The following is a 14,882-nucleotide window of genomic DNA, read 5'->3' as shown; positions in this document are numbered from 1 at the left end:
TTCCCCTCAATTGTGAAGAGAGAGAAAGGGAAGAAATCAGAGTCCCTCTAAGGTCCAGCTTTGCCCTGGCTCTAACTCTGATCTTGTACCACAACTGAGTGATATGATCCCGTTTGTATCCAATTCATAAACATTCTGTGAACATTATATGCTAGCCAATACACATTAAAACATCTCAACCAATGTTGTATGCAAATTTAAGTTTTTAGAAGAACTACAATATTCTTGCTGATCATTGTTTGATTAATAATCAAATTTACAGGATGAACTCAGGTAAAATTTCTGACCAATTCTCCTAGATCTCACAGGAACTAATTTCAGTATTAAGATAGGAAATACAGTAAATACAATTTATTTAAAAGCATAGCAGGAAAAGGAGTAACACTTTTTTTTTTTTGTTTCTCTGATTGCTTTGTTTTTTTACTTAAATGGACAATCCACTTCTTCCAAATATGGGCACTCTCCTGATGCTTTACTGAAGTTTATATTCAGTACTCAATTTACGTGCATTTTTTTAATGTTACCTGGGAAGGAACACTTTTTGGTGGCTCAATTCGTATAGATGGATCCCATTCTCCTGGAGGCAGGACAGTCACTTGGTCTAAAAATTCATCAATTCCTGACAACAAATCATTTCGGTCTTTTGCTTTATAGGCAACATCATGGAAAACCTACAAGAAGAAATTACCAAGCAATGGTGGTGGTTTGAGTATTTGAAAGAAGATGTGATTACAAGGAACAATTCACTATTTTTATAAGGCATGGGAAATTTTTTAAAGGTCCTCAAAAGTTAGGCTTTTACTTTACTTGCATACTTCTGCATTAAGAACTACCTAAAAAAGTTAGGAAAGGCAACTAAAGCTTTTACTATTCACTTCTCACACTGAACACATACCATACTAACAGTAGTTGCCCAATTGTAAAATGTCCAATTTCTGGTTTAATATTTCAAAACTTTAAATAGTTCTAAAGAAATTTTAGAATTTCTGCTTGATAACCCTAATAATTATCAGCAATTCAGCAGGTGGCGCTCAATGGGAAGTAAGAATTAAAACATTCTAATTTTGCTCAGTAAGATGACATTAGTCTTTAAAAGTCCAAATTCCCCCGGGCTCTTCAAAACCATCCACCAGGGCTAAGCATATGACTTCAAATGCCCAGTAACATTCTAATTTTAATTATTTGACCTCACTTCGATTTAAAAAAATATCAGTGATGACTCAATCACTTCTTAAACTTACTGTCCAGAACAGTTATGCAGCTTGCTGTGTCCTTTTTGAAACACAAGAGAGTCATATCAGGCTCAGTTGTATTTCCTAATTTAATACAAATAGAAAATCTATACACCAAAGCTACAATATTTTCTTCAGAAATACATTTAGGATTTCTTCAAGAAAGATAAGAGGAAAAGTTAATTTCCCATTATCTAGTTCACTAACACAAGAAATAAATGAAAAACTGTAAACTTACTTAACCAGTTTGGGGAGAGTTTTTTTCTTCAACCCATCATTCCAGAATACATTAATTAAAATAGTTGGTAAATACATTATTCTAGACTTCTTTAATTACAAGTGTTTAAAATATATCACTCACATCATCTGTCATAAGTGTTGCTATTGATCTTCCAATTTCATGGTACTGTGGAGCTTTTCCTGCTGGTCCCAGCAACAAAAACAAAAACCTGTGGAGAAAGAAATCAAAGAGTACAGCTGACACAATTGAATACACTCAGAGAGTTCTTTCAAACTAATGCTTAAAGAAAATTTATTAGTGAAGTAAAAATCCTCTTTACTATTTCAGATCTTAAAGACTGCTGCAAGACTAAGAAAAGATTCACCTCAAAGTCATTAATGGAAGGAACTCGAATCCTGAACCAAAATTACTCTGAAATCTTCCTAATTAAGCCTAATTTTTCATCTTCTTATGCCTTATACGTAGAAGAAATCCACAGGCTAAGCTCAATGGATACTTCCTCCAGGTTATAAGCCTTTCTGACATTCCCACTGTCAAAGACCTCTTTAGTGAGGGCCCAGGAGCTTTTATGACCTGCTCTAGCCTCTTTGATGATCGATCACCTCTTTCATGGGAGTTAAATCCCTCTCACTTGCTGTGACTGGGCACATTACACACAGATGCACTGATATACTTCAAGCCACACACTGGGCATATTCATATAGGCATATCCCGGTCCTGTGTCAAATGGAAAGGAAGAGAGTCTGCATTTTGAATACCTAAGAAGGTAAAAGTGACGTTTTGGGAAGGGAATTCAATCTGGGTGTGTGTCACGCCAGATGTTAACAGTCTCCATTTCCAACCATAGTAATAGTCATCACACCACTGAACAGGATTAATATCTACTAATTGGAAAGAATACAAGTCAGTGAACCCCCATAATTCTTTTCACGACCTTTTTCCTGTACTCCATGAAAATGAAATTTCTAAGTACAATCAACATACTTTAAAAAAGTAGTGCCTTCTTTCCCCGTACAGTACAAAAAGCTCAATGTCATCTTTCCTTTGCAAGGTGACTACTCTACCTGAAGCTGCATCTTTAGAATCAAGTATGCTATTCCAAATCTGCAAGTCTAAACCACCCTGAAAAATTTAGGACAGGATAATTTCAGCTACATTAATACAATAATATGCATGCAGAAATTTTGGAACTTCCCAAGAAACATTATGAACAACTAGTCTCTGAAAAGTCTCATGTCTATTTATAGAACACCACCAAGATGATTTTTGCCTTTCAATAAGAGTGTATAAATTGAAAATTACAAAGATAAGCAAACACAGATAATTTTAAAATATTAAAAAGAAAACCACCAAAAACATAAATGCACAAATTTATGCCATACACCACAGAACAGACCAGTACATCAATGTGCACAGAAAATGAAGTGTCCTCTACGATGACTGACAAAACAACCTGCCATCTTTATCATGGGACCTGCATTTTGATGTTTGATGATCTGTGGTAAATTTCCCACAGTATACTGTGAGACCCATGATATTGGGTGGATGAGGGTGGGTGCACCAGGAAGGATAGCATATTGCAGATTGAAAACCAAATTTATTATATTAGCTGCAGATTGGTTACCCCAGTGTTAGCCATGTAGATTGAACAAGTAAGTTTTTCCACCACTGAGGTTATTCATATACACATATTTCTATACAATGAGCACAGTTTCAAATCAGACAGACTTTCAGACTTTGTGGACCCTTTCCCACTGCCACTCTGTGTCATGCTGAAGGGATCTATAGTAATTTCATGCCCATCTTTAAAATGGCAACACAAGCTTGGAAAATTCATTGCTTTTACTCCAGGTCAATTTCAACTTCTGCACTTACTTAAGACAGGGTCATTATATATATTTAAAGCATTCAGAGAATTTTATGGCAGATCTTAGTCCTTCAAATTTTGCAGCAAATGACATCGTATTAAAAAAAAGTCTTCATTTCTTGAGCTTAACAGAGTATGTATAAAAATGTACAGCTTTTTGAGATCTTAAATATTATCATCTTATTGTGTAAGTAAAGCCAGACTTTCTAAGCATTTATTTACCGTGTAGGAACTGGAACTTCTGTGAGACCTGAGAGAAGTACAGCTGGGGAGAGCCTCACAAAAGCAATAATAGGTCTTTCTAAAAAGTCTACTTCTCCCACTAACACATTTGACGCTTCTGCTCCTGCAGGAATTTTCCTCATGAAGTTCATATCAACCTATTCATGCAAAGATGAAACAAGGGTTTATACTCAAGTTTACTTAAGTTTATCAGTATTTACTAGACATTTATGCTACAAAGAAAAATAAAAAGGCAAATTAAATATCCCACAGTACAGGAAAGACAAACGTATGTAGAAAACATCAGGCAGCCAACTAATAAACTATTCTCTAAAAGGTAGAATTACTACCACCTACCATATTCTAGAAGACTCCAAACTGCATAACCACCTTTCTAATATTACTTATCATGACAAAGATTCTGTGATAGGACATAATAAAATCTATGCACAAAATTAACTAAGGAGAGTTCATGTAATTACACATGGTTTCTAGAATGCAAGTAGTTGTTTCACAGCTGCACATTTCAAATAGGTCATGATTTTGAAAAATAATTTGTATGTTTGTTTTCATCCATGAGGAATATGATGGCTGAAAATATTAACATTCATTTCTGTAACTAATTATAGAAGAGCATTAGAAAATGGTACAGCACATGAACTCTGTTCACACACAAACACAAGCACCAGTTGCATAGCTATCTAGAAAACTTACAAGTGGCCTCTTGAGTCCCACACCAAGTGTGCCACAACTACAGTGCCAGGAGGCTGACTCCTGCCCAACAGGAGACAAGGCAGGTGTACAGAAGGACAGGCCAAGCAAAACCACAAAAACTGTGACAGAGGAGTAGGAATATATGGCCCCTGCCATGCTTAGATCTGAACTACGGTGTAAGTTAGCCTTCCTTAAACCAATAAATTTTTTTCCTTAAAGCAATTAATAATTAACCAATTTTCTTAGTGTTTCACAGTACAAATGACACTAGAGATGGAACTTGCCCAGCAAATATAACTTACGAAAGAAATACAAAGGATTTAGATTATGACACAAGATTTCCTTCAGAAAGTGGTATTATATACTCAAAATGATTAAGATGTACAATAATAACTTTTCTACAGCAAACTCATAAAACATGCAAAGTAATCCCCTTTAAAAGCCCTCTTTACAAAAATCCCAGAAAGTCAGTCCTAGGAAAAATCTTACAACACCATCTATAATATTGTTTTTATAAAAGTCTTTATAGTAGATCTGAAAATACCTCCTTCTGCATGAGAAAGTACTCTTGAAGTTACCCTAATACTGAAAAGATCATCAAAGTAAACAGAAAGTTCCATCCATTTCAAAATATTTGACACATTTAGCCTACACTGTATTCTGGCACTTGCACATACAAGTTACAGCTTAGTACATGTGTCTTGTTCACATTCCTACAGTGTACCTATATGTTTCTTAGTTGTAAATAAGAGAGAAGTTACAACCACATTTTTTGTTACATAGTTATTGTGTGCTAAACATTAAGGTTACTTACCTTACTAAAATCAACTGTGCTATTTTCTCTGCTTCCTCCTGCCCCGGTACCTTTAACGTCTCCACTTTTCCCAGTGTCTAAATTTCCAGGTGCTGACTGTGGAGATGCTAACAGCCCTAAATTAAAACAAAGGGCGTAAATTCAAAATGGTGTATGAAGTAAACTAAGTATGCGACACTACCAACACTCAATGTGGCAGCTTGCTTAAAGCAAATGTGCAAGTTATTCAGTCAGGGTGCCCTACATTAGTATCGTAAATGCAACATTAACAAGTTACTGTGTTGTCAAAATACTGACATCACTAAAACCATAAGTATTGCCCAAATGATGGCCATTTGCAGAACAGTCACCAGAAAACAAGAGCTACTTCAAATGCAGAAAAAAGAACAACTGCTGACATTTTAATAGTAACTGCTCTAGCAGTTAGCAGACAGCATCTTCACTATATTTAGAAGTCCTCGAAGACAAAAAGCAAACACCCCTGCTCTCTAGTCTGCTCTACAGCAGTTATTTCCATTGTAAAAGCCCTGGCAAGCCACAGGCTACAACTACAAGGAACAATACCCCAGTCATTAACTAACTTGCACAAATAGACCGTGTACTACATGAAGGATAGACAGCTTGCAAATCATGATTCCCACCTATGGGCCAAAGCTCCAAGTATTGACCTGATCAGACGATACTATATGAAATAGTGTCTCTAATATATTAGCTGAAGAGGCACGTGCAATGAAGCTTTTAAACATACAGCTTCCTTTTAACACCTGCAAGACAAAACTGTTTTATGTAGCTTGCCATGCTATTAGCAACACTGAATTGCAGGTTCATTGAAGGGTGCAAAAGGCAAGTAACCCATCTGTTGGCACACCTGAATTCCATGTTGTGCCATGGATATCCCTTCCCAACTACCATTTAAGAGCTGGTTTAGGCATGCATAACCAAGCCCAAATCCCATCTTTTGCACTACAGAGCTTTTACTTGTTCAGTTTAACATGCACTAGAAGTGCATTTGGCCTTGCTTGTCTACACTAGACCTTTCAGATATGGTGATAAAATCATGCTTTAACATGCTTTCAAAACCACATCAGACAATGAGTAAAGTCTCAACATTGTATTACATGCAGAAACTTTGTATTTAGGCCAAGCATCACTCTAGTCACGATAAAACTGAAGTCCTCACTGGCTACCTTTTGGTTATTGTTTTATCATAACTACTATTGTGTAACTAATTGCATCCTTCCATGTTTATAATCTAGCAATTTGACAATTTTTAGCATTTCAAATGACAACTGAACTAACTTTATTTGATCCCCAAATTTAGTTCCAAAAACCTCAAAGAGCCATCATATCAAAAAACATGCAGGTCCAAGCCTTTACCATTAATTTTCATTCTTACAGTTCATAAGGATGTAAGTGGTGTGGGTAGCTTTTCCTGAAGCAAAAACCAAATGAAGTTAGTAAGCTGCAATTTCCTTGTGAATCCTAACATGCACAAGTAATTAGCTAACACTAAAAATACAACATTAGGTTAGCTAGGGAAAACAAAAACAGTCACATTCTACCATTCTGCTCCAAGATGTATGTGCTATTCACAAGAATGACTAACAGCAATCAACCACCTGCGACATCAGCTGTTCAGAGCATTTAAGTGCATGAGAGTTGGATGTTAAGATGTGTTTGTAGGACTAGAAATAGATCAGAAATATTAAGCAGCTGTTGCAGAAGAGCATAATATAAAACTTTATACAAAGTTTTTTTACGTTTTCCCCCCTTACATAACAATAAAGGCAACTGAAGAAGCATACAACTGATGAAAGATGACAATAATGCATCATTTAGCCCTTTACACAAATGCCCTGTGAGCAAGAGCAAGCAGAGACTAGAACAAAAAGTGGAGAGACAACCGAAGAGGATAGAGAATAAGGATTCTACACATTAGCATAAACTAATATATTTCAGTGATACCAATTCTTCCAAAAGGTTTGCCTTCAAAATTTCTCCAACCAGTCACAGTTAAGGTTCATAAGTTTTGGCACCAATACAGGAACATTTGTGTGATTTTAAACTATGTGTAAATAACTTTCCTTCTGTTGGTCTTGCAGCTGGACTGACTGCTCTGCTCACATGGGAAGACTGCTAGGGTTTCAAACCTGATCAAGCATTTCCGTATGATACTGCATTTCATTATGTATATCAATCAGGCTGATATTTATTATCACCTCTAATAGTGAAACACTTTTACTGAAATCTGTCACTAATAGAACAACTTCTTTCCTTGTCCTTTCCAGTTCAGTAGATACAAACCCAAAGGCTACTGCTGAAAGGAAGTCTACCTAGTAATTCTTCTAGACCAAAGGCAGAGAAACTCAGTCTTACCAAAGCTACCAATGGGATCTTTAAAAATACAGTTTTCTTCTTGATGTTGTTAGTTGGGCAGATATACCACCTGCCTCCTTTGAAAGACAACAGTTGATCAAGTCTTGAGTAAGTTTGGATTAAAACATCTTAAGATCACTCAAGTTAAAAGTACTGAAAGCTACACTTTTACTAAAGGTCGTGCATTTTTTAGCCAACTACACTTAGTTTAATAATGTGAACATAAAATCTAATGGACATTATCTACTGGAAAAAGAAAGCAAGAAGAATACAGACATTTGCCTCACATCTCTGCTTCAGGTAAAAATAAATATGTTGGGGAACTAAGATGAGTTCAAGACTTAAGCATGACTATTCCAACATAATTATGTTTATACAGGCAAAGTTGATGAAACAAAACTTTCAAATACAAACTCACAGTGTATTTGTATCTAAGGAAATAAAAATCAATTTTAAAAACTAAATTCCAATGCAACCTTAATGTGAAAAATATTAAAATTACTCTTAGAATGCAAATACGTACATCTTTCTGAATTAGTATTTTCAGTAAGTTATTACTGTAAGAGCAAAGCTGCTCTAAGTATTATTTTACACAGTTTTAAAGTACATTTACCAGTGAACCAAAAGACCTCTTAAAACAAGATGCTTTGCTGTTGTTCAAAAACATTAAGCAAGCTTAATGATACTGGTGTATTAAGAGTCTTCACCTTTAGCCGTGACACAGGTCTCTCTCTCTTCCTGGCTCTACCTATGGAATTCATTATTCAACAGTTTCAAAGATGGGAAAACAAAAGCTGTTCTTCAACTGATGACAAAAGAAAAACAATGTTAAAAGAACCCTTTGCCTGGTTGACCTGTTATGAACTGATGACTGGCTGATGAAAAGTGGTAGACTGAAAGCATGTCCCTCTTCCTTCCTCTTACAGCAATTCACATTAAGTTCAGTAATCTTCCAGTTATTTATAAAGACCAAAAATAAAGTCTGAATAACACCAGGTCAAAGATAGATGAATGCTACACAGGCGAAAATCACCTATTAGAAAATTAACATGGGTCCTAATGCTCACAGGAGGCAAACAGGGAAATACAAACCATAACTTATAGTGGAATGGACCAACGGCTTGGGGAAGAGTGGCTGGAAAGCTGCCTGGCAGAAAAGAACATGGTGGTGCTGACTGACGGCTGCTGAACATGAGCCAGCTTGTGCCCAGGCAGCCAACAGCATCCTGGCCTGTATCAGCAATACTATAGCCAGCAGGGCCAGGAAGTCATAATCAAGAGATTAGTCCAGTTGAAGCCCTCAAGTCATAGTCTGAGAGTATCTTCAAAGCCAAGTCTACAGAAAATGCATCTCTCTGTTCAGATGATTTCTTGAATTAAAAGAAGGGGGGAAAAAAACCCCAGAAAACAAAAACATCTTCCATCATTATTGGTGTTCATCTTTCTCTGGGAAAACTTTTATTTATGGATTAACTAGGAAATCATCCCTGTCAGATTCTCCCTTTATGTGAAACATAAAGGCACAAAAGCAATTTGAACATGACTTGGAGATTCTGGTGGAAAGCTCTGTTGGTCATAATAGCATCAAGTATTTGATCTTCATTTGCTTGCTTTTTCTTAGGTTCTAAAGACCTTGGGTCTGGCACACTGTCATTCCTGTCAGTTGAGTAGGAAAAAAAAAAAAAAAGGAACTGGATGACTGATTACAGCTGTTTTCCTTCTGGTTTTTTATCACCTTTGAAAGATCACCCATGAGAGAGAATGATCTTAGTGTTAATTCTCTTAATTTCCCATAAAGAAGTGAGAGAGAGTTTTCTGTTTGCTTTTCTGAATCTAACTAAGGACAGACTCCTACTCCAACTCAAGATAACAGCCTACAATATAGCTTGCTCTTTCCTTCTCAGTGATTTTGTTGCAAAATGTGAAGAAAGAGTTATAGATAACCACAGCCTTTTCTCTGTCAGCATATTTTCACTGCTAGATGCAGCAGTGTGCTCTTACTTGTCAAGTAAGTGAGGAAGGAAACCAAGAAAAATATCCCACACCCCAAACCCTTCCCACACACACAGGAGGAGCCCAAAAGCTAAAAGAAATGATCATAAAACCATTACCTATGTAGAAGAATCCTGAAGTCTCCAAATAACTAATAATTTTGCAAAAGTAAAGCAAATATAGCAGCATGCATGCAGAATGCACAAGTTACTAAATATTTAAAAGCTATAAAGGAAACTGTCAGAACTATCTATCCTTTTTTTCAACTTATCTATCCACCTACCTGCCTTTTCACATGTGAAGAGCAACAGCTTTGCAAGCCAACAAATTAATAAATTGCTGAGCCCTGACCTCCCAACCTACCATTATAACTCTTACCTACCTTACCCTATTTTGCATATCTAACACAACAAAACAATAATCAAGTGCTGGATACTGAAGCAGAGCACTAATGTATAGCTATCTGGAAACAGCTTCAGATGAACTGAACCTGCCAGTTCCATCATAAACTGCCACTGTCTTAAAAGAACAAAAGCAAAAAGAAAACTGCTTAAAGACTTCAGGATACAAGGGACATCACTGATAATTTTATCTTTCATATTCTTTTCATATTCATCTCTAACACTTCACTACATCTTTGGCTGTAGCTATCTCAGGATATCAAACACTGGTTTCAAATACTAACTCAACCACTGACCACAAAAAACAACAAAGCAAAACCTGACATGGGCTGTAGGTGAGTGAAAGGAAAAGGCCACCATTTTTGACATTTTGCTTATATGTTATCTTTAAAAACATTATTCCTTTTTAATTACACAAATGAAGGTTAATTAAAGAACTTATTTTATTTTTTGCTGGCTTTTGTTAAAAGCTAAAAAGTTAAAAATGCCAAACAAGGAAACAATCACAACCGAGAATAAATAAAACATGCAGGCAAAAGTAACAGTTATCATATTCCTTTGTGCCAAAGTTATGTGCCAAAAACATCGCAATGCAAGTGATCCAGATGCAGACAGCATCACACACGGACAGCTTAAATTGCAATAGTTGCCTGGTGTTTTGTCAGTATTTTCCTTTGTCTTCTTTTCATGGCTTTCCTGAACTTCTAAGTCCTCCTCAGGTGGGTGGATTATTACTGAAGGAATATCATCACTGGCAGGTGACACCAGCAATTCCTTGCCCTGCAGTGGACTTGGCTGGGCACTTGTGGTTGGCAGGTGGCTGCAGGTAGGACTGGAGGGTGGTGTGTTTTGAGGGGTAGTTATAGGGGTTGTACACCTTGAGGCTGACGGGGTTCCAGCTCTCGCAGAAGGAAGAAGGTAATTGAGAAGAACTGACAAACGGTTTTCTCCTCTCAGGGAAATATTTGAGGCAGAGAGACCTGTTCGCAAAGAGTGGCGGGAGGCTGAAAGGCCTTCCCCCAAGATAAAACAAATGAAACACCATGAGGCTTAGAACAGGGCTACACTAAAAAACAACACAGACACAAATATGCATTAACAATTTACATAGTAAATTGCAAGGTTTACGGGCAAAAAGTGTCATACCCATGCAAGTAAGACAAGAGAGAAAAGCAAATCTGATTTCACACAATAGGAAAGTAAGAAATTACTGATGACTACTAATTAGAATGGCAAAGATGTGGGAGAAGATATTATCTTAAAATCAGTAATATTTGTTAATATAACAAAAGAAAAAAAAAGGAAAGAAAATTGTATCTCTTAAAACTGACTCTTAAATTTTCCTGGAAAGACTTCTTATTCCACATTGCACAGCAGCTACCTTTAATGCCATCCAAAAATTATATTAAAAGAATTATCAGCAGCCAAAACATTACAAGACTTCAGTTAACTGCATCCATTATATACAAAGATTTGTTAATTTTTAAAATTAAAATACTTCAAATTGAACATGATCAAACATATCTAATCATGTTAAATGCAACTGTCTTCCAATAAGTCTGGGTTTAACAAGAAGTTTCCTAGTCAGTTGTAGTCTCAATAAATATTTTTGAAGAGGGCATGAGGAAATGCATTATCCCTTCTGCATCTCCTCTTGCTGTGACTTACCAAAGAGCCCAAACTGCATAAAACCATGATCCAAAATTCACTGTTACTTTTCTTGCCCTATCCACTTTCACTGTCCCACTAATTTCACATAAAGAGAACATAGTCTTGTCATGTTGCCCTCAGATTTAAGTTTGTAATGGATTTCAGTTCTTCATTAAGCAGGAAGAGAATGTTTATCCTTGTATCAGTACTTCCATTAGAAGGTTTAGCGATACCATTTCTCCCACAAAACCACAAACAGTTTTCCTGGGATGGCAGTCTCCTCAAGAAGAGTACTGATTACTTCTCCTACAATCCCTGAAATCAAAAACATGCTGTTTTCACGTACCACACCATCAAGCAAGGTAACAGCAAACTAGAACATTTAGTCTCACATTTATACTAGGCACTACAGAGACCAATACATTGAATACTCCTAGAATAATTTACAAAGAGAAGGCATGGAAGTATGCCTACGTCACATACAATTCCCCACCCCCCTAACAATGGAAGAGTGTATCCTACAGATACAAACTTGATTTAAATTAAGAACAAAAACCTCAAAGATTAACTGTTAAAACTGCAGTGCAGTAAAGACAAGAGGACCAACAGAGCAAACTGGTTGACTTCATCTATATGAATCACTACAGTAATAACTAGACTTCTACAAGAGTATCTGTGATGAATCATGAAAATGAGATATCCTAACACACACATGTAATAAGGGGCCTAAAAAGTATTATGCACATATGCAAACCAAACTGGTTTGGTTTACCAGTTTATTAGAGGGTAACCATAGGATTATAAAGAAAAAGTAAATTGGTATATACTGGCAAAAAATTAATCATGTTATACTGGTTTCTTATTTAAGCATCTATCCCACATTCTGTTGTGGGAACAGTATTAGGAATAAAATACACTGGAAAATGGAAGTGAAACATGAAAAGGAACTGACAAACAAGAGACCTTGAATACAAAATTCTGAGCATTACCATTGGGGATACAGGTGTTCAAGGATGGGTAAAACCAAGTTTCTATGTGAAATTTTCATGTTTGCTGAACAAAACAAGGAAGTCAGAAGTTATAGAAGAAACTATACTCTTACGTAGATTAGTTGTATTTTCATTCTAGAAAAATAATTCTGAAACTATCATGGAAATATTTATGCATGCATCATATATTCACTAGCTAACAAAGTACCAGCAAGCTTGGACTTTTGCTGGAGCATACTCCAAGCAGATATCAAACTGAGAGGTCCCAACAAGCGCTTAACTAAATGGAACATGTAAGCAATGAACCTCACCTCAAGGAGTGATTCATGAAATCTGTATTAAGTTTTCACTACACTAAAAAAAAATCTCTGCTGAAATTGTATGTCTGTTAATGCACAGCAAAAAGAAAACAAAGGACAGAGACGGAAATAGCAGCCATAAGAAATATAAGAACAAAGTATGCTTTGCTGCAGTATATACTGCCACTTGGATTTTGCAACTGGGTATCTAGAGTAAATAGTTTTATATTCCAGTATATTTTCAGGAACTGGTTGAATAAAAAAATGTGGTACAGCCTGTAAAGAACATTGCAAATAGCTTTCTAGGTTTTGGATTCCTCCCTTCCCTATTAGATCCTCCTCTACAATACAAGGTAAAAAATAGTGCAGCTAAAAGTAGTTTCTCCACCATTAGCACTGAACTTTTTCTAGTCACATTAATATAACACTGGATTAAAACACAGTAATTGTCAGCATCACTGAACTCACGAGATGACAACAAATCTCTAGCATAAAGACTGAATAAGCAAGTAGGATCCATCTGATAAACATAAAGCTATGCCACGATGCTGAAACACCTCAAACATTACACATTTTATTCAAGCATATCCTAAAACACGTTAGGACCCATGTAGGTCTACTTCTATACTTCAAAACACTAATGCATGCTATGTATACAGGCAGGACTAGAATGCTTGAGTAGATTAAAAAAATATACAGAAATATCAACCACAGCTACACATAGAACACACCATTATCATTAGTTCTTTGCTTATCAAGAAGGAAACACTTATCTGCTATTACCAGCTGAGTTTTCCTTCATCTCCCAGTGAGAACACTATTTAACATGTTAGAACAAACTGGATGCTACAACTTCTCTCACCATTTCGTTCAAGCAAGTGAGGGTCAGAATGTTTCTTGCCTATATCTGCAAAAGACCGAACCAGAGGAATCCGACTGCTGAACTTTTTCTCATTCTGATGATGGTGCCTCTTCAGAAGAGCCTGTCTCACATTCTCTCTTATGGATTCATCCAACTGGCCAGAAGCAATCATGTTGTCCAAAACCATATCTGTATAACAACAACAAAAGAGAAAATCATATACATTGCTATTGAATCACTCCTTTACCACACTCAAGCACTGTAGTTTCACCAAACAATAATTAAAAAAAGGAATCTTTTTTTTTTTAACGAAAAAAAAAGTATTTTCTTTAGCAAAGTCATCTTCAAGAATCCACAGTAGCATCATTTTAAGAAATGTTACTTAATATTTTACAGTCCATTGCCATGTACTTCAACTTCAACAGTGATTCCTTTTTCAAAAAATGCATCTATGTATTAAACAACTCTCCGCTAGAAAATGAAGACACAGAGACATGGAGAACAGACTGAAGACAATCCTAACCTGGTGTTCCCTGTTTTGAAAGTATACAACTACATAAAACTGAAAGTTATTACAGAATGAGATTAATTGCCTGCTCCTCCGCCATCTTCAAACACCTTAAGTTCCTGAAGCTCTCTACCAACATCATGGGATTTGCATGCTTTAAAAGAATGGTGAAACAAAAGCTACTTTCATCATCTAAAACTAACTAATCAGCTGTCAAAACAACACCAAGTTTCAAAAGGGCATCTCAGCAGTATGCTCACACCAGGAAAGAAAGCCTGTGTGTTTGGGAAAATATATTGGGTGACTTCTTAGCTGCTTTTTCTGTTATTGTTTTCATTAATTTAAAAATTAATTGAATTAAATTATAAACCAAAACATTACTTTTTAAAAACATGTACTGAACACTCTTGCTCACTAAAGTCAGGAAAATAGGAAGGGAATACAAATATCCGGTGTGAATTTCAAAGATTTCAAAATAAAACAAGAAAACATTTCAAGCACTGCCAAAGTTTTTAATGCCAAAACACCTTGTCCTTCGCATACATGTTTGTCAGCCCTAAACCTAGCGTGATTCCTGAAAAGGCATTCCACTGTGTGGTACCTGTAGCAAGAGATACCATGAAAATTATGAAAAATTAGTTTAAAGGCCTGCAGGCTAAGCAGATCACATTTCTATCTATGTCAATTTTATATTTTGATATATCTATATTTATAT

At 36.0% G+C, this 14,882-nt stretch overlaps 1 protein-coding gene across 1 annotated transcript in view; it reads right to left on the bottom strand.

Annotated features, from left to right (window-relative positions):
- Positions 1-13,848, bottom strand: part of LOC104410908 (sodium bicarbonate cotransporter 3-like) — a gene marked incomplete at both ends in the record, with an annotated part of 16,459 nt that extends 2,611 nt beyond the window's left edge. The window contains 6 exons of the mRNA XM_010021207.1: positions 525-671; positions 1,594-1,681; positions 3,563-3,720; positions 5,091-5,206; positions 10,510-10,872; positions 13,651-13,848. Of these exons, the coding sequence (XP_010019509.1) occupies positions 525-671; positions 1,594-1,681; positions 3,563-3,720; positions 5,091-5,206; positions 10,510-10,872; positions 13,651-13,848 (1,070 nt within the window). The remainder of the gene's footprint in view (positions 1-524; positions 672-1,593; positions 1,682-3,562; positions 3,721-5,090; positions 5,207-10,509; positions 10,873-13,650) is intronic.
- Between the last annotated feature and the right edge of the window lie 1,034 nt (positions 13,849-14,882).

Source organism: Nestor notabilis, unplaced genomic scaffold (assembly GCF_000696875.1).
Source record: "Nestor notabilis isolate BGI_N333 unplaced genomic scaffold, ASM69687v1 scaffold34918, whole genome shotgun sequence".
NCBI classification, from domain to species: domain Eukaryota; kingdom Metazoa; phylum Chordata; class Aves; order Psittaciformes; family Psittacidae; genus Nestor; species Nestor notabilis.
Note: the sequence above shows the minus strand (reverse complement) of the source record. Positions and strands in the feature narration are given on the sequence as shown.